This window comes from Palaemon carinicauda, chromosome 6, assembly GCF_036898095.1.
Source record: "Palaemon carinicauda isolate YSFRI2023 chromosome 6, ASM3689809v2, whole genome shotgun sequence".
NCBI lineage: Eukaryota > Metazoa > Arthropoda > Malacostraca > Decapoda > Palaemonidae > Palaemon > Palaemon carinicauda.
In genome coordinates this window covers 28,992,221-29,012,480 of record NC_090730.1, presented here as the reverse complement: position 1 = coordinate 29,012,480, position 20,260 = coordinate 28,992,221, and the positions used below count along the sequence as shown (strand labels likewise).

At 60.8% G+C, this 20,260-nt stretch overlaps 1 protein-coding gene and 1 pseudogene across 1 annotated transcript; one reads left to right on the top strand and one right to left on the bottom strand.

The window, feature by feature from the left end:
* Positions 1 to 2,879: 2,879 nt before the first annotated feature.
* LOC137643403 (5S ribosomal RNA) lies at positions 2,880 to 2,998 on the bottom strand (annotated as a pseudogene).
* A 12,288-nt stretch (positions 2,999 to 15,286) lies between these two features.
* On the top strand, positions 15,287 to 16,705 carry LOC137642930 (uncharacterized). The gene has a single exon (XM_068375795.1). The coding sequence runs from the start codon at positions 15,287 to 15,289 to the stop codon at positions 16,703 to 16,705; it is 1,419 nt and encodes a 472-aa protein (XP_068231896.1).
* Positions 16,706 to 20,260: the final 3,555 nt, after the last annotated feature.

Genomic DNA, 20,260 nt, shown 5'->3' with positions numbered 1-20,260 from the left:
TGAGGCTGATCAGGAGGGAGAGAGACAGAGACATGACAAATTCGAAGATAATTTGTATTTTTCCTAACCATACAAACCTTAGCTATTTACATTGGGTTTACCTTTTAGCGCAGCTGAAATGGCGAGCCATTAGAATTCAACGAGGGTGTATTACCCCCGTGCTAGTTAGCGGGGGGGGTAGGGGAGTGGTAGCTAGCTACCCCTCCCCCCCCCTCACACACAGATGAATGCTCACTTTCACTTAGAGGTAGGACTTGTCTTGGGGGACAGGGCTGGCGGGCAAATATGTGTAAATAGCTAAGGTTTGTATGGTTAGGAAAAATACAAATTATCTTCGAATTTGTCATTTGTTCCGTAACCGAAATACAAACCACGCTATTTACATTGGGTGACTTACCCATTAGGTAGGGTGGAAAGTCCTTAGCCATACTGGCTTTGGCTTTACCCGGGGACTCAGAATCCGAGTGAGTCGCACTCGAGAAAAGGAGTCCCTGTACCTCACAAGTTCCTTGCTCCGCAAGGAACCGTGTGGCCTACATAAGCTTGTGTGTGAAGGAAGAAGTGTGACCCATCCTAGGCAGTTGATCTGGAGTTCCAGAAGGAACTCTGGGTTAGGACATTCCCAATACCACCTCGTCAGGGTATGGGGGACGCGACAGTATTGACTCAATATTCGGAACACAAGGAAGCATGGTTTACCTGCAGAGGTTCGAGGTCAGCTATGCAGAGACTAGGATGCTGCTACCCCGTAGAGGGGATGATGAAGAAAGAAATAAGGGCCAGACATAATTCTTTCGTTCATGCAGACTAAAACCTGATAACAATGCCCTCAACCTTCTGCTACCTATCCAAAAAGGAGCCTGAGGTTAGACCAGCTGTTGTGTAGCCACTATAGAGCGATAGAAAACGTATCGAGACTCCTGTGGGTCACGCCCTGCAGGAAGCGGGCTGCGAAGGTCATTAGACGCTTCCAGACTCCAGCTTGTAGCACCTGCGTCACAGAGTAGTATTACTCGAAGGCAAGGGACGTTGCGATGTATCCAACATCGTGCTGTAGGGCGACGTGACGGGGGAGGGTCTGGAGACAGGTCGAGATGAATGTCCTTGAGTCCGGGCTGAAGAGGTATACTGGTGACTCTCCCCCATGTCCTCCTTGTGCTCCCAAATTGGCTGCAACTGAGGACAAACTGCAGCTGTTCCCAAAGCTAACCTCTCAATTCCTTTACTGGCAAGAAAGAGAAGGTCTTGGGACATCAGATACAGAATGGAGACTCGAAATCTTGAAGGAATTGGACCAAAGGGCCGGGACCCCCAGATTCTGAGTCTAGCCAACAACTCAGGAGCGAACCTGAATGTTGCCTTCCCCTCTTCCTTAGTAAGGGCGGAGTCGTACGAGACCAGGAAGATTGCTTACACACTGGCCGTGGCCAGAGTGAGCAGGAGACCCAAGGCGGAATACAATCCGAGGACTGTCGTGAAGGGTCTTGAGAAGATCTCTTAAAGGACTAAAAGTCCGAGCCATGCTCCAAGTTGAAGGTCTTTCTCCGACTAGGGAAGGGACGATCGTAGCTTCGCATGAGCGAGGAGAGATCCAGCGGGCAAGAAAAAGTTATTCCTTTAAGCTTAAAGGTCAGGGAAAGGCTGAGCGACAGGCTTCATTGCCGAGAGCGGAAAAGAGTTACCTCCCGCCGAAAGGCAAAAAGACCGTTATTGCTGGAGAAGAGGCCTCAAGGGAAGAGGTATATCTCCCACGGCACCAACCACGGAAGACTCTTCACTTTGCCTGGAAGACCCCTGCGGATGACTATCGCAGATGGTGCGACCTCCGTACCGCGACTGTAGCAGGTTGTCTCTTCTTGAGGAGGAGGCGTAGTGTCTCCAGGCATGAAGCCGAAGCGACGCCCCGGTTCGGGAGAGATGTCGCAGTGTGGTTGTTTGAGTAGTCTGCGCCGTGGGAGAAGCTCTCCCGGGAGTTCCGTCAGGGGAAGCAGAGGGTCCAGAAACCGTTCTGCGCATAGTCCCAGTGGAGCTCTCCCATTGAAAGGTTGACAGATAACCTGGTCTTGTTGAGACCCATTGTCCACAGACAAAAAGGAGGGAAGACGCAGGCGTCGAAGTTGTCCCACCATCACCGGAATGCCTCTTGCCAGAGTCTCGGGGTCTGAGACTGGGGGGAAGAACAGGTTACTGGTTACTCAAGGTCAAAGACCCCCAGGTAAACTCTTTCTATGAGGCTCTGCTCGGTTAGTCGGAGAGAACATTCCTCTGCCTGGAATGAGAGAGCCGATGGTGGAATTGAGATAATCTCAATCATCCCGGTATCTCTACTGCAAGATGTGAAGGTGTGAAAAAGCGTCCGCTGCTGGTTAGAACACGCCAGAATCATGAAGTCGACGTGCACGGGGCGACTCGGCAGGAGCTGTAGGATCTGTAGAGGGGCCAGACTACGGCCCCTAAGCCTGCCTGAATGATGGAGAGGTATCCTTCAGGTCTGGACCATAGGCCTGGACCGGAACATGCCCCCCCCCCCCCTTTCCTTTGACGAGTCCGAGAACTGCATCAAGAATGTGGGGAAAGGACGAGAATATCCAACACCATCAAGAGGTTCCATAGGTCAACACCCATTGCAGGTCTAATAGTTCCGCTGGTCCCATAGGGGCCAGGAAGTCCGGTTAAACGTTGCCTGAAACCACCGGAACTTGGACCGCCCCACATGGAACTTATCCTGAGGCGACCGTTCGGACTATAGAAGGGTCAATGAGGAAAGGAGAACTAGGAAACATTCCAAGGTAGGGCTGAAAGCTCTGCTTGACTGAGAACAGGTACTGCGACTCTCCTCAGTCTTGCCACAGTCAACTGAAAGGAAGGCTCGGAGGATGTGGCAACAGAATCTGGCGTCCCCAGGTGGTCACCCATCCAAGTACCGACCAGATCCGACGTTGCTTAACCTCGCTGGACGGACGAGAAGCGGGGTTTCCAACGTGGTAAGGCTGTTGACTCAATATCATGGCCAGATACTCCAGATGTTGAGGCAGAAGAAGAGAAGGCTCCAAGCAAAGTACCATGAACCCACACTCATGGTAAGCATCCGGAAGCTTGTCCCGGCGCTGAAGAAGGTCGAACCCGAGCCTACCGGAGTTGACCAGCCCTCCAAAAAGCAGAGGAAGCGGAAGCCTGCACCTGAGCGGCCATGAGGAAAGCGGGGAGAGTTCTCTGGGGAAAAAACCTGCTATGCCCCGGCGGGATAGCCACACTGCATCTTAAGCAGGAATACTTGCAGTCTAGGCTGAATTCCACGAGCTCCCTGGAAGATGGATGGAATGGAAACTGAAAGTACCCGTCCTTCCGAACCAGGGTTTAAGGAGTCCTGTCACCTCGTTACCAGTCTGATCGATTCTGCTGTTCTACGCTGGCCGAAGTTTGTTCGACAAACTTGATCAGGGCTGAGAGGTCGACTATGGAACTCCCCTCTCAGATCCTTCCCTACAAGAAAGGATCGACTGAAGAGGCCGGGGGTGAAGCCGTCGATGATCCTATGAAGGACCTTCGCCTAAGGTATGGATCATTCTGCCCAACCGGGCAACTCTTGCCGACGCTATGGCATAGAGGTTCAGAGACACTGAATTCGCTGACAGAGACGGCAGGCGCGATATCCTTGGCTGATCACAGAGATTGTGCGGGAATGGGCATCGGGAAGCTGTCATCCGGATGAGTAACCTTAAGCATCCTCCCTGCGAGAAACCTGCAATCCTAGAGTTGGTGAACTCTGCGCTCCTTCTAGGACTATGCCCCCCCCCCCCCCCGGGGAGCCTCCCGTTGCCATCTGTTCCTGACAGGAGGAAACTGCAATTGGACACCTTGTCCCAGTTGTCGTAGCCGATAACTTAGGCCGACGTGGTTGAAAGAAAAGGGCGCTGGAGCCCTGCAGAGTCTGGAAGAAAGCGCCTTGGAGGAGTGAAAACGGAAGTCGATTTCCTCCGCACAGCCGCTGTCTAAGGGTCTCTGTCCTTGGGCACAAACAAACTCTTCTCAAGGATGGAAGGGTGTCTGAGGTCATCGACCTCCAAAGATGAGACACCCGAAGGAAGCCCTCAGTCAGCGCGTCCAGATGGTACAACATCGAGCTTGTCCGCAAGTTAGATATTTAACGACGAAAGCCCAAGGTGCCTGAGCTCGAGAGGAGGAAAGTACCCATGATCTTCCTGTAGCTTCCTTGAACCAAACCTCGGGCCGTAACCGAGGAGGGAAAGGACCTGGTAAGCCCCAGAGGAAGGGGTAAGCAGTCACCCCTTGTCCGATGGAGAAATCTCGAACGGAAAGCCCCTCCGCCAAAAATCCTTCCAGGGAATGACGGGGAAGGGGCTAACCCAGGTTCTGGAAAGAGGAGTGTTGCTCAGACCTCCTGAAGTTTCTTCCTATTCTTGCAAGTGCCATGCTCTGCGTTTACGGGGTGAGGCCGTGTTCTGGAAATACGCTCCAGAAGAACTCGCCAGGCTGGCCATGCTGCGAAAACCCCAATGGGAATCGTGGTCGCAATCGCCCTGGAGCTCGCGCGATGGGAATTCAAAGATTTGCGCGTGGGCAAACGTAAAAGCGCCCATGCGCGGTCACGCAGGAACGCAACGAAGGTGAGCGAAGGAGCGCAGGAGGCGAGCGTGGTAGGAAGGGCGAGAGCTGGTGGTTGGCGAGCGATAACCCATAGACGAGCAATGGATACTGCAAGAATTAAGCAGACGTTCGCGCGCCGGAACGCCGTCGGTTCGCGCGCCGGAACGCCGTCGGTTCGCGCGCCGGAACGCCGTCGGTTCGCGCGCCGGAACGCCGTCGGTTCGCGCGCCGGAACGCCGTCGGTTCGCGCGCCGGAACGCCGTCGGTTCGCGCGCCGGAACGCCGTCGGTTCGCGCGCCGGAACGCCGTCGGTTCGCGCGCCGGAACGCCGTCGGTTCGCGCGCCGGAACGCCGTCGGTTCGCGCGCCGGAACGCCGTCGGTTCGCGCGCCGGAACGCCGTCGGTTCGCGCGCCGGAACGCCGTCGGTTCGCGCGCCGGAACGCCGTCGGTTCGCGCGCCGGAACGCCGTCGCTTCGCGCGCCGGAACGCCGTCGGTTCGCGCGCCGGAACGCCGTCGGTTCGCGCGCCGGAACGCCGTCGGTTCGCGCGCCGGAACGCCGTCGGTTCGCGCGCCGGAACGCCGTCGGTTCGCGCGCCGGAACGCCGTCGGTTCGCGCGCCGGAACGCCGTCGGTTCGCGCGCCGGAACGCCGTCGGTTCGCGCGCCGGAACGCCGTCGGTTCGCGCGCCGAACGCCGTCGGTTCGCGCGCCGGAACGCCGTCGGTTCGCGCGCCGGAACGCCGTCGGTTCGCGCGCCGGAACGCCGTCGGTTCGCGCGCCGGAACGCCGTCGGTTCGCGCGCCGGAACGCCGTCGGTTCGCGCGCCGGAACGCCGTCGGTTCGCGCGCCGGAACGCCGTCGGTTCGCGCGCCGGAACGCCGTCGGTTCGCGCGCCGGAACGCCGTCGGTTCGCGCGCCGGAACGCCGTCGGTTCGCGCGCCGGAACGCCGTCGGTTCGCGCGCCGGAACGCCGTCGGTTCGCGCGCCGGAACGCCGTCGGTTCGCGCGCCGGAACGCCGTCGGTTCGCGCGCCGGAACGCCGTCGGTTCGCGCGCCGGAACGCCGTCGGTTCGCGCGCCGGAACGCCGTCGGTTCGCGCGCAGGAACGCCGTCGGTTCGCGCGCCGGAACGCCGTCGGTTCGCGCGCCGGAACGCCGTCGGTTTCGCGCGCCGGAACGCCGTCGGTTCGCGCGCCGGAACGCCGTCGGTTCGCGCGCCGGAACGCCGTCGGTTCGCGCGCCGGAACGCCGTCGGTTCGCGCGCCGGAACGCCGTCGGTTCGCGCGCCGGAACGCCGTCGGTTCGCGCGCCGGAACGCCGTCGGTTCGCGCGCCGGAACGCCGTCGGTTCGCCCGCCGGAACGCCGTCGGTTCGCGCGCCGGAACGCCGTCGGTTCGCGCGCCGGAACGCCGTCGGTTCGCGCGCCGGAACGCCGTCGGTTCAAGCGCCGGAACGCCGTCGGTTCGCGCGCCGGAACGCCGTCGGTTCGCGCGCCGGAACGCCGTCGGTTCGCGCGCCGGAACGCCGTCGGTTCGCGCGCCGGAACGCCGTCGGTTCGCGCGCCGGAACGCCGTCGGTTCGCGCGCCGGAACGCCGTCGGTTCGCGCGCCGGAACGCCGTCGGTTCGCGCGCCGGAACGCCGTCGGTTCGCGCGCCGGAACGCCGTCGGTTCGCGCGCCGGAACGCCGTCGGTTCGCGCGCCGGAACGCCGTCGGTTCGCGCGCCGGAACGCCGTCGGTTCGCGCGCCGGAACGCCGTCGGTTCGCGCGCCGGAACGCGTCGGTTCGCGCGCCGGAACGCCGTCGGTTCGCGCGCTCGGAACGCCGTCGGTTCGCGCGCCGAACGCCGTCGGTTCGCGCGCCGGAACGCCGTCGGTTCGCGCGCCGGAACGCCGTCGGTTCGCGCGCCGGAACGCCGTCGGTTCGCGCGCCGGAACGCCGTCGGTTCGCGCGCCGGAACGCCGTCGCTTCGCGCGCCGGAACGCCGTCGCTTCGCGCGCCGGAACGCCGTCGCTTCGCGCGCCGGAACGCCGTCGGTTCGCGCGCCGGAACGCCGTCGGTTTCGCGCGCCGAACGCCGTCGGTTCGCGCGCCGGAACGCCGTCGGTTCGCGCGCCGGAACGCCGTCGGTTCGCGCGCCGGAACGCCGTCGCTTCGCGCGCCGGAACGCCGTCGCTTCGCGCGCCGGAACGCCGTCGGTTCGCGCGCCGGAACGCCGTCGGTTCGCGCGCCGGAACGCCGTCGGTTCGCGCGCCGGAACGCCGTCGGTTCGCGCGCCGGAACGCCGTCGGTTCGCGCGCCGGAACGCCGTCGGTTCGCGCGCCGGAACGCCGTCGGTTCGCGCGCCGGAACGCCGTCGGTTCGCGCGCCGGAACGCCGTCGGTTCGCGCGCCGGAACGCCGTCGGTTCGCGCGCCGGAACGCCGTCGGTTCGCGGCGCCGGAACGCCGTCGGTTCGCGCGCCGGAACGCCGTCGGTTCGCGCGCCGGAACGCCGTCGGTTCGCGCGCCGGAACGCCGTCGGTTCGCGCGCCGGAACGCCGTCGGTTCGCGCGCCGGAACGCCGTCGGTTCGCGCGCCGGAACGCCGTCGGTTCGCGCGCCGGAACGCCGTCGGTTCGCGCGCCGGAACGCCGTCGGTTCGCGCGCCGGAACGCCGTCGGTTCGCGCGCCGGAACGCCGTCGGTTCGCGCGCCGGAACGCCGTCGGTTCGCGCGCCGGAACGCCGTCGGTTCGCGCGCCGGAACGCCGTCGGTTCGCGCGCCGGAACGCCGTCGGTTCGCGCGCCGGAACGCCGTCGGTTCGCGCGCCGGAACGCCGTCGGTTCGCGCGCCGGAACGCCGTCGGTTCGCGCGCCGGAACGCCGTCGGTTCGCGCGCCGGAACGCCGTCGGTTCGCGCGCCGGAAACGCCGTCGGTTCGCGCGCCGGAACGCCGTCGGTTCGCGCGCCGGAACGCCGTCGGTTCGCGCGCCGGAACGCCGTCGGTTCGCGCGCCGGAACGCCGTCGGTTCGCGCGCCGGGAACGCCGTCGGTTCGCGCGCCGGAACGCCGTCGGTTCGCGCGCCGGAACGCCGTCGGTTCGCGCGCCGGAACGCCGTCGGTTCGCGCGCCGGAACGCCGTCGGTTCGCGCGCCGGAACGCCGTCGGTTCGCGCGCCGGAACGCCGTCGGTTCGCGCGCCGGAACGCCGTCGGTTCGCGCGCCGGAACGCCGCCGGTTCGCGCGCCGGAACGCCGTCCGGTTCGCGCGCCGGAACGCCGTCGGTTCGCGCGCCGGAACGCCGTCGGTTCGCGCGCCGGAACGCCGTCGGTTCGCGCGCCGGAACGCCGTCGGTTCGCGCGCCGGAACGCCGTCGGTTCGCGCGCCGGAACGCCGTCGGTTCGCGCGCCGGAACGCCGTCGGTTCGCGCGCCGGAACGCCGTCGGTTCGCGCGCCGGAACGCCGTCGGTTCGCGCGCCGGAACGCCGTCGGTTCGCGCGCCGGAACGCCGTCGGTTCGCGCGCCGGAACGCCGTCGGTTCGCGCGCCGGAACGCCGTCGGTTCGCGCGCCGGAACGCCGTCGGTTCGCGCGCCGGAACGCCGTCGGTTCGCGCGCCGGAACGCCGTCGGTTCGCGCGCCGGAACGCCGTCGGTTCGCGCGCCGGAACGCCGTCGGTTCGCGCGCCGGAACGCCGTCGGTTCGCGCGCCGGAACGCCGTCGGTTCGCGCGCCGGAACGCCGTCGGTTCGCGCGCCGGAACGCCGTCGGTTCGCGCGCCGGAACGCCGTCGGTTCGCGCGCCGGAACGCCGTCGGTTCGCGCGCCGGAACGCCGTCGGTTCGCGCGCCGGAACGCCGTCGGTTCGCGCGCCGGAACGCCGTCGGTTCGCGCGCCGGAACGCCGTCGGTTCGCGCGCCGGAACGCCGTCGGTTCGCGCGCCGGAACGCCGTCGGTTCGCGCGCCGGAACGCCGTCGGTTCGCGCGCCGGAACGCCGTCGGTTCGCGCGCCGGAACGCCGTCGGTTCGCGCGCCGGAACGCCGTCGGTTCGCGCGCCGGAACGCCGTCGGTTCGCGCGCCGGAACGCCGTCGGTTCGCGCGCCGGAACGCCGTCGGTTCGCGCGCCGGAACGCCGTCGGTTCGCGCGCCGGAACGCCGTCGGTTCGCGCGCCGGAACGCCGTCGGTTCGCGCGCCGGAAACGCCGTCGGTTCGCGCGCCGGAACGCCGTCGGTTCGCGCGCCGGAACGCCGTCGGTTCGCGCGCCGGAACGCCGTCGGTTCGCGCGCCGGAACGCCGTCGGTTCGCGCGCCGGAACGCCGTCGGTTCGCGCGCCGGAACGCCGTCGGTTCGCGCGCCGGAACGCCGTCGGTTCGCGCGCCGGAACGCCGTCGGTTCGCGCGCCGGAACGCCGTCGGTTCGCGCGCCGGAACGCCGTCGGTTCGCGCGCCGGAACGCCGTCGGTTCGCGCGCCGGAACGCCGTCGGTTCGCGCGCCGGAACGCCGTCGGTTCGCGCGCCGGAACGCCGTCGGTTCGCGCGCCGGAACGCCGTCGGTTCGCGCGCCGGAACGCCGTCGGTTCGCGCGCCGGAACGCCGTCGGTTCGCGCGCCGGAACGCCGTCGGTTCGCGCGCCGGAACGCCGTCGGTTCGCGCGCCGGAACGCCGTCGGTTCGCGCGCCGGAACGCCGTCGGTTCGCGCGCCGGAACGCCGTCGGTTCGCGCGCCGGAACGCCGTCGGTTCGCGCGCCGGAACGCCGTCGTTTCGCGCGCCGGAACGCCGTCGTTCGCGCGCCGGAACGCCGTCGGTTCGCGCGCCGGAACGCCGTCGGTTCGCGCGCCGGAACCCGGTTCGCAGCGCCGGAACGCCGTCGGTTCGCCGGAACGCCGTCGGTTCGCGCGCCGGAACGCCGTCGGTTCGCGCGCCGGAACGCCGTCGGTTCGCGCGCCGGAACGCCGTCGGTTCGCGCGCCGGAACGCCGTCGGTTCGCGCGCCGGAACGCCGTCGGTTCGCGCGCCGGAACGCCGTCGGTTCGCGCGCCGGAACGCCGTCGGTTCGCGCGCCGGAACGCCGTCGGTTCGCGCGCCGGAACGCCGTCGGTTCGCGCGCCGGAACGCCGTCGGTTCGCGCGGAACGCCGTCGGTTCGCGCGCCGGAACGCCGTCGGTTCGCGCGCCGGAACGCCGTCGGTTCGCGCGCCGGAACGCCGTCGGTTCGCGCGCCGGAACGCCGTCGGTTCGCGCGCCGGAACGCCGTCGGTTCGCGCGCCGGAACGCCGTCGGTTCGCGCGCCGGAACGCCGTCGGTTCGCGCGCCGGAACGCCGTCGGTTCGCGCGCCGGAACGCCGTCGGTTCGCGCGCCGGAACGCCGTCGGTTCGCGCGCCGGAACGCCGTCGGTCGCGCGCCGGAACGCCGTCGGTTCGCGCGCCGGAACGCCGTCGGTTCGCGCGCCGGAACGCCGTCGGTTCGCGCGCCGGAACGCCGTCGGTTTCGCGCGCCGGAACGCCGTCGGTTCGCGCGCCGGAACGCCGTCGGTTTCGCGCGCCGGAACGCCGTCGGTTCGCGCGCCGGAACGCCGTCGGTTCGCGCGCCGGAACGCCGTCGGTTCGCGCGCCGGAACGCCGTCGGTTCGCGCGCCGGAACGCCGTCGGTTCGCGCGCCGGAACGCCGTCGGTTCGCGCGCCGGAACGCCGTCGGTTCGCGCGCCGGAACGCCGTCGGTTCGCGCGCGGAACGCGTCGTCGGCGGAACGCCGTCGGTTCGCGCGCCGGAACGCCGTCGGTTCGCGCGCCGGAACGCCGTCGGTTCGCGCGCCGGAACGCCGTCGGTTCGCGCGCCGGAACGCCGTCGGTTCGCGCGCCCGGAACGCCGTCGGTTCGCGCGCCGGAACGCCGTCGGTTCGCGCGCCGGAACGCCGTCGGTTCGCGCGCCGGAACGCCGTCGGTTCGCGCGCCGGAACGCCGTCGGTTCGCGCGCCGGAACGCCGTCGGTTCGCGCGCCGGAACGCCGTCGGTTCGCGCGCCGGAACGCCGTCGGTTCGCGCGCCGGAACGCCGTCGGTTCGCGCGCCGGAACGCCGTCGGTTCGCGCGCCGGAACGCCGTCGGTTCGCGCGCCGGAACGCCGTCGGTTCGCGCGCCGGAACGCCGTCGGTTCGCGCGCCGGAACGCCGTCGGTTCGCGCGCCGGAACGCCGTCGGTTCGCGCGCCGGAACGCCGTCGGTTCGCGCGCCGGAACGCCGTCGGTTCGCGCGCCGGAACGCCGTCGGTTCGCGCGCCGGAACGCCGTCGGTTCGCGCGCCGGAACGCCGTCGGTTCGCGCGCCGGAACGCCGTCGGTCGCGCGCCGGAACGCCGTCGGTTCGCGCGCCGGAACGCCGTCGGTTCGCGCGCCGGAACGCCGTCGGTTCGCGCGCCGGAACGCCGTCGGTTCGCGCGCCGGAACGCGTCGCTTCGCGCGCCGGAACGCCGTCGGTTCGCGCGCCGGAACGCCGTCGCTTCGCGCGCCGGAACGCCGTCGGTTCGCGCGCCGGAACGCCGTCGCTTCGCGCGCCGGAACGCCGTCGGTTCGCGCGCCGGAACGCCGTCGGTTCGCGCGCCGGAACGCCGTCGGTTCGCGCGCCGGAACGCCGTCGGTTCGCGCGCCGGAACGCCGTCGGTTCGCGCGCCGGAACGCCGTCGGTTCGCGCGCCGGAACGCCGTCGGTTCGCGCGCCGGAACGCCGTCGGTTCGCGCGCCGGAACGCCGTCGGTTCGCGCGCCGGAACGCCGTCGGTTCGCGCGCCGGAACGCCGTCGGTTCGCGCGCCGGAACGCCGTCGGTTCGCGCGCCGGAACGCCGTCGGTTCGCGCGCCGGAACGCCGTCGGTTTCGCGCGCCGGAACGCCGTCGGTTCGCGCGACGAACGCCGTCGGTTTCGCGCGACGGAACGCCGTCGGTTTCGCGCGACGGAACGCCGTCGGTTCGCGCGACGGAACGCCGTCGGTTCGCGCGACGGAACGCCGTCGGTTCGCGCGACGGAACGCCGTCGGTTCGCGCGACGGAACGCCGTCGGTTCGCGCGACGGAACGCCGTCGGTTCGCGCGACGGAACGCCGTCGGTTCGCGCGACGGAACGCCGTCGGTTCGCGCGACGGAACGCCGTCGGTTCGCGCGACGGAACGCCGTCGGTTCGCGCGACGGAACGCCGTCGGTTCGCGCGACGGAACGCCGTCGGTTCGCGCGACGGAACGCCGTCGGTTCGCGCGACGGAACGCCGTCGGTTCGCGCGACGGAACGCCGTCGGTTCGCGCGACGGAACGCCGTCGGTTCGCGCGACGGAACGCCGTCGGTTCGCGCGACGGAACGCCGTCGGTCTCGCGCGACGGAACGCCGTCGGTTCGCGCGACGGAACGCCGTCGGTTCGCGCGACGGAACGCCGTCGGTTCGCGCGACGGAACGCCGTCGGTTCGCGCGACGGAACGCCGTCGGTTCGCGCGACGGAACGCCGTCGGTTCGCGCGACGGAACGCCGTCGGTTCGCGCGACGGAACGCCGTCGGTTCGCGCGACGGAACGCCGTCGGTTCGCGCGACGGAACGCCGTCGGTTCGCGCGACGGAACGCCGTCGGTTCGCGCGACGGAACGCCGTCGGTTCGCGCGACGGAACGCCGTCGGTTCGCGCGACGGAACGCCGTCGGTTCGCGCGACGGAACGCCGTCGGTTCGCGCGACGGAACGCCGTCGGTTCGCGCGACGGAACGCCGTCGGTTCGCGCGACGGAACGCCGTCGGTTCGCGCGACGGAACGCCGTCGGTTCGCGCGACGGAACGTCGGTTTCGCGCGACGGAACAACGTCGGTTCGCGCGACGGAACAACGTCGGTTCGCGCGACGGAACAACGTCGGTTCGCGCGACGGAACACCGTCCGTCCGCGTGATGGAATACCGTTGGTTCGCGAGCGGGCGAACATTGGAGAGCAGGGGCGCGGACGCCCATGAGCGTAGACGTGCAGGCGAATGATCGCTCGGGCGCACAGACAAGCGGTCGCGCGGGCGCGCAGGCGAACGGTCGCGCGGGTGCGCAGGCGAGCGGTCGCGAGGGTGGGCAGGTTCATGAGCGCGAGTCCGAGGCGGCGAACGCAAGCGTTAGCGCGACGGCGAGGAAACGCGCTGCCGCGTGGGTGAGGAAGACCGCTGGCGATATGGATCAACAGGCGATCGGTGGTGAGCAGGTGAGCGCTAACGCGTTGTGGCATGTGGACGCGTTGGCGAGCGATGGCGAGCAGCATGCGAAGGTGGGCGACCGCGCGATGGTGATCAGCATGCGCAGGTAGGCGGTCGCGCGATGGCGATCAGCATGCGCAGGTGGGCGGTCGCGCGATGGCGAGCAGCATCCGCAGGTGGGCGGTCGCGCGATGGCGAGCAGCATCCGCAGGTGGGCGGACGCGCGATGGCGAGCAGCATCCGCAGGTGGGCGGACGCGCGATGGCGAGCAGCATCTGTAGGTGGGCGGACGCGCGATGGCGAGCAGCATCCGCAGGTGGGCGATCGCGCGATGGCGAGCAGCATGCACAGGTGAGCTAGTAGCTGGCTAACCATGTTCCTTCAGAAGTGTTGGAGAACGTTGGCGTGCCGGCTGTAACACACGCGGGCGATCCGGAGATCGCCGAGAGATAGGTGATCACTGGCGAGCTGATGATCGCTGACAAGCAGAAGGCAACGCGTGGAAGCCTGCGCATAAAAGAAGAGTCCTTGACCCAGACCTGAACCGAAGTTCTAGATCGCGAGGGCGAACATGGGCGCACAGGGCGCGTAACAGGAACCAACAGGAACAGCAGGGATGATCATCATGAGAGCGCTGACGAACAGGAGAGCGCTGATGAGCAAGAGAGCGCCTGTGCGCTAACACTGAGCAGGAGCAGGAGAGAACACAGCAGAAGGGCGTGCAGGGGAACCCTGACACGCAAGGGAAGAACCCCCGTGGGAGGCAACCCTTTGCCCCAAAGGGATCGTTGTCCGTCGGGAGACTGATGTCCGTCGGGAGACTGATGTCCGTCGGAAGACCGTTGTCTGTCCGCCGGGAGACTGATGTCCGTCGGAAGACCGTTGTCTGTCCGCCGGGAGACTGATGCCCGTCGGAAGACCGTTGTCCGTCGGGAAGACCGTTGCCCGTCGGAAGACGAGATCAGACTGCTGTCCATCTGCATTTAGGCGGAAGATCAAGAAAAAGGAGTGGTAGGCTGCAAACGGAGATTCAAAAAGGCGCCTCTTAGCACCCTTATAGGGAGATGAGAGGCCCTTACGACGAGGCGGACGGTGGGCCTTACGGCGAGGGAGGCCAACAGCAACAGCAGCAGAAGAATCCTCCGAAGAGGAGTCTCTATGAGTGTACTCTCTCGCGAACGAAAGAGAAACACTACGTAGAAGAGACTGGTCAGCCAGTGACCTAAAAGGAGCAATCCTCCGAAGAGGAGCTCCTGCAGTTGCCCAGCCCCTTGAGCGAAACTGCAGGTGTGACCGCTCAGCACCAAGAGTATAGTCGCACGAAAAAAAGGCAAGAGAAGAACCCCCCAAAAGAGGAAAAACTCAAGCCTGGACAGGAAAAACTTCCCTCGGAAGGAAAGTTACCCGCCCAAGGAGGCAAGCCTCCAGAGAGTTCTAAAATGAACTGGAGAGCTGTCCGTCGTCACGGGAGTACTCCCAGTAGAAGGAGACACGCCCCTGACGAAAATACAAGGGGGGAGGCCGCAACAGCCGAATCCCCAGGCCTCCACAAGACAGCTCACACCGTTGCCATATTACAGAAACGAACTAGATTGGTAACTGTAAAAAAATAAAACAAAAATAATTAGTACACTTTCATTCCCCCGGGAAGGCTCCGAAGAGGAATCCCGAGGGTAAGGAAACAAGAATTACACAACAGGCACGTGCCCTCACAACCACTTACACTCACGGAAGGAAAGCTGTAACCAAAACAGAATTATAACAATTATAATTATGTAACTATGTAATTATGTAATTTAAAAATGAATGAACACTAAAGAAAGAACGAAAACCCCGAAAGGAATCGTTCTACAGGCTGAAAAAAAACAACTACAATTAGATTCATAAACTAATTGAGACAAACGTACGGCGTAGCAACCCCCCTCCACGCGGAAAGGAAGCTACAAGGGCGTACAGTAGTAACACGTAGTAAAAGGGTGAACGACCTCAAGAGAGAGAGAGAGAAAGACAGAAGTCAAACTCGATCGCCACCCATAAAATACGCCGTGGTGGCCAAACTGCCGAGGACACCACGTAGATATCGTACACTACACACACAAATCTGAAAAGGAAACTTACTGGTTTCTATACTCAAATATATATACAAACATGAAAACATGTTTACATATATATTGAGAAAAGAAAAGTAGGCGATTAAGTAAAGACAAAACAAACAATGGCTGCCAAGAGAGGACCAAGACAGACACGTCTGTCACAGTCCGAGCCAAAAGTGAAAGTGAGCATTCATCTGTGTGTGAGGGGGGGGAGGGGTAGCTAGCTAAAAGGTAAACCTAATGTAAATAGCGTGGTTTGTATTTCGGTTACGGAACAAGTAACAATTAAGGTCCTCAACGTCCCGATGTGCAATCGACCACGTGTGTCAGTTTTTTCTTGAGTCCCTTCTTCTTAACGTGGATATAATTTCTGTTTCCTTCTTGTTTTGCCAAACTCTCCCGAAATTAAAGTAAAGTTAGTCAAAATGGCGGTGGCCACGATCGTGCACATCGAGGCGTCGATGGGCCTCATAGTAGACTTGCTAAGCGAAACGCAACGCGCGCTGATAGAGACATACTCTGAGTCCGTCTATCGGAATTTGGTAACGGAACTGCAGGAAGAGGTCAGACAGCTGAGAGAGCTGTACAAAAGTCAGTATGTCAAACTAGAACCTAGTTTGGAAGCCCGAATCAGGCACACGCTGGGTGAAGCTACGCGAGCTTCTACTCTTCTATACAATCGTATAGACAAAGTGAAAAGCACTCCAACAGGGAATGTTGCTCTCCCCAAGTTGAAACCGCTGCCTCTCCCCACTTTTGAAGGGGAAGTGCAGGAATATGCTTCGTACCGTGAGTTCTTTACGATACATGTAGATAGAAGAGCCGATTTAGATGATGTATCTAAATTTACCTATTTGCTGGGGACATTAGGCAAAGAGCATCTTAGAATAGTGAAATCTCTTAGTGTAACCGCCGCGAACTATAGAATAGCGTTAGATCTTCTAGATAAACAATATGGCAATGTACACCACACGCTCGTGGTTTTGCACAGAAAATTAGCTAACATATTTGTGCCGTCACTAGACTCCGTAGAGCTCAAAAGGTTCCGTTTCGAGTTAACAATCATAATTGAACAAATTAAAAGGTTGAGTAAAGATGATATAGGCCAGGGCATGGTCATGAGCCTCATAAATCAAAAATCATCAGAGGGAAAGCTCTACAGAAAAGTGGTCAAGCATTTAAGAAAATGTGATTACACGTTAGAAGAGTTCTTTGAAGCAATAGACTTTATTATAAGAATGCTCGAAGACGATGCGTTGCAAAGAGGCGACAGACTTGAGTATAATAAAAAACCAGACAACAGTGTAAGACCGAAATCCAAACCTGTCCACAATAATTCTTGCCCATTTTGTAGCGAACGGCACCCGCCTCACGGATGTCGCCAAGTAACTGACGTAGCTGCCAGACGTTGCATTCTACTTAAAAGGGTCCTCTGCTTCAATTGTACAAAGTCAGGTCATCGTAGTGATAAATGTCCCATCCCAAATTCTTGCAAAATTTGTAATGCCAACCACCACACCGCAATTTGCAATGATTACAATGCGGGAAGACGACCGCAATCGATCCCAAATAGTAGCAATAGTCAATCAACAACGTCCCACCCCGTAGTGAATGCGACGCCTATACAGCACGAAACTAGCCCCCGTCCATCCAAGGCTAAAGTGGAATCTAAACCATGCAAAAGTGCAAAGATTGCACAGAAGTCTGACGTAGACCTCCCATGCACCCTCTTGCCAACGGCTATGGCAGAAATCCATCAGAACAAGGTAGCAAGCGAGTCCGCCTATTCCTCGACTTCGGAAGCCAAAGGAGCTTCATATCGGCAAAAATTACAAGTCAATTAGGCCTACCGGTGGTAGGACGAGTATCATTGAATATGATATTTTAATTATAAATTTTTGAATATACTTACCCGGTGAATATATAATAGCTGCAACTCTGTTGCTCGACAGACATATACATAAAAACTCGCCAGCGATCGCTATACAGGTTGCGGGTGTGCCCACCAGCGCCAACTGTCGGCCAGATACCACTATCGATGTAAAAAAAACCTCAATTTCTTCTCATCCCACTGCGTCTCTATTGGGGAGGAAGGGAGGGTCGTTTAATTTATATATTCACCGGGTAAGTATATTCAAAAATTTATTTTATAATTAAAATATCATTTTTAAATATTTAACTTAGCCGGTGAATATATAATAGCTGATTCACACCCAAGGAGGTGGGTAGAGACCAGAGTTAATTATGTTTACATCGTATAAGCTAAGAGTTTTTTATTTCATTTTGACAGTTATCAATATAACAAAACCAAAATAAATAGGTACCTGGTAAGGAAGTCGACTTAGACGATTACTCTGCCTTGTAAGTACGTCTTCCTTACGGAGCCCAGCGATCCTATTAGGATGCTGACAGACCCCCAGGAGCTGAAGTATCAAGGGCTGCAACCCATACAACAGGACCTCATCAAACCCCTAATCTGGGCGCTCTCAAGAAATGACTTTGACCACCCGCCAAATCAACCAGGATGCGAAAGGCTTCTTAGCCTTCCGGACAACCCATAAAAACAACATTAAAACATTTCAAGAGACAGATTAAAAGGATATGGAATTAGGGAATTGTAGTGGTTGAGCCCTCACCCACTACTGCACTCGCTGCTACGAATGGTCCCAGTGTGTAGCAGTTCTCGTAAAGAGACTGGACATCTTTCAAGTAAAATGACGCGAACACTGACTTACTTCTCCAATAGGTTGCGTCCATGATACTTTGCAGAGATCTATTTTGCTTAAAAGCCACGGAAGTTGCTACAGCTCTAACCTCGTGCGTCTTAACCTTAAGCAAAGATCGGTCTTCCTCACTCAAGTGTGAATGAGCTTCTCGTATTAACAATCTGATAAAATATGACAAAGCATTCTTTGACAGAGGCAAGGATGGTTTCTTAACCGAACACCATAACGCTTCAGATTGGCCTCGTAAAGGTTTAGTACGAGCTAAGTAGAACTTAAGAGCTCTAACAGGGCATAAGACTCTTTCTAGTTCATTGCCTACGATCTCCGATAAGCTAGGAATATCGAAAGATTTAGGCCAAGGACAAGAAGGTAGCTCATTTTTGGCTAGGAAACCAAGCTGCAGAGAACAAGTAGCTTTTTCTGACGAAAACCCGATGTTCTTGCTGAAGGCATGAAGCTCACTGACTCTTTTAGCCGAGGCTAAGCATACCAGGAAAAGAGTCTTAAGAGTGAGATCTTTCAGGGAGGCTGACTGTAAAGGCTCAAACCTGTCTGACATGAGGAATCTTAGGACCACGTCTAAATTCCAACCAGGTGTAGCCAAACAACGCTCCTTAGAGGTCTCGAAAGACTTAAGGAGGTCTTGCAGATCTTTATTGTTGGAAAGATCTAAGTCTCTATGCCGGAAGACCGAGGCCAACATGCTTCAGTAGCCCTTGATAGTAGGAGCTGAAAGGGATCGTACTTTTCTCAGGTATAAGAGAAAATCAGCTATTTGGGCTACAGAGGTACTGGTCGAGGATACGGAAACTGACTTGCACCAGTCTCGGAAGACTTCCCACTTCGATTGGTAGACTCTAATGGTAGACGCTCTCCTTGCTCTAGCAATCGCACTGGCTGCCTCCTTCGAAAAGCCTCTAGCTCTCGAGAGTCTTTCGATAGTCTGAAGGCAGTCAGACGAAGAGCGTGGAGGCTTTGGTGTACCTTCTTTACGTGTGGCTGACGTAGAAGGTCTACTCTTAGAGGAAGACTTCTGGGAACGTCTACTAGCCATCGAAGTACCTCGGTGAACCATTCTCTCGCGGGCCAGAGGGGAGCAACTAACGTCAACCTTGTCCCTTCGTGAGAGGCGAATTTCTGCAGTACCTTGTTGACAATCTTGAATGGTGGGAATGCGTAAAGGTCTAGATGTGACCAATCTAGGAGGAAGGCATCTATATGTATTGCTGCTGGGTCCGGGACTGGAGAGCAATAGATTGGAAGCCTCTTGGTCAGCGAGGTTGCAAAGAGATCTATGGTGGGTTGACCCCAAGTCGCCCAAAGTCTCTTGCACACATCCTTGTGGAGGGTCCATTCGGTTGGAATTACTTGACCTTTCCGACTGAGACAATCTGCTAGGACGTTCAAGTCGCCCTGGATGAACCTCGTTACTAGGGAGATGCCTCGATCTTTTGACCAGATGAGCAGGTCCCTTGCGATCTCGTACAAAGTCAGTGAGTGGGTACCTCCCTGTTTGGAAATGTACGCCAAGGCCGTGGTGTTGTCCGAGTTGACCTCCACCACCTTACCTCGAAGGAGATTCTCGAAGCTTATCAAGGCCAGATGAACTGCCAAAAGCTCCTTGCTGTTGATATGCATGCTCCTCTGACTCGTGTTCCACAGACCTGAGCATTCCCGACCGTCCAGCGTCGCGCCCCAGCCCAAGTCCGATGCGTCCGAGAAGAGAACGTGGTTGGGCATCTGAACTGCCAGGGGAAGACCCTCTCGTCGGCTGATATTGTCCTTCCACCAAGTCAGACAAGACTTTATCTTTTCGGAAATCGGGATCGAGACCGCCTCTAGCGTCTTGTCCTTTTTCCAGTGAAAAGACAGATGGAATTGAAGAGGACGGAGGTGTAGCCTTCCTAGTGAGACAAATTGCTCCAGGGATGACAGCGTTCCTACCAGACTCATCCACAGCCTGACTGAGCAGCGTTCTTTCTTCAGCATCTTCTGGATGGCGAGCAGGGCTTGATCTATTCTGGGGGCCGACGGAAAAGCCCGAAAAACTTGACTGTGAATCTCCATCCCTAAATACAGAATAGTTCGGGATGGGACCAGCTGTGACTTTTCCAAGTTGACTAGGAGTCCCAATTCCTTGGTCAGATCTAGAGTCCAATTGAGATCCTTCAGACAGCGATGACTGGAAGAGGCTCTGAGAAGCCAGTCGTCCAAATAAAGGGAGGCTCGGATGTCCGATAAGTGGAGGAATTTTGCCACATTCCTCATAAGCCTCGTAAACACGAGAGGAGCTGTGCTTAGGCCAAAGCACAGGGCCCGAAACTGGTACACCACATCGTCGAAGACGAATCTCAGAAAAGGTTGGGAGTCTGAGTGAATGGGGATGTGGAAGTAGGCGTCCCTTAGGTCTAGCGAGACCATCCAGTCTTCCTTTCTGACCGCTGCTAGGACTGACTTTGTGGTCTCCATGGTAAACTTCGTCTTTGTGACAAAGACATTCAGAGCACTGACGTCTAGCACCGGTCTCCAACCTCCTGTCTTCTTTGATACTAGGAAGAGACGGTTGTAAAACCCCGGTGATTGAAGGTCCGAGACTTTGACCACCGCTCCCTTCTCTAGCAAAAGAGACACTTCCAGTTTCAGGGCTTGTCTCTTTTCTTCCTCTCGGTACCT

Coding starts and splice junctions, on each gene's coding strand:
- LOC137642930 (XM_068375795.1), top strand. CDS start 15,287: ATGGCGGTGGCCACGATCGTGCACATCGAGGCGTCGATGGGCCTCATA.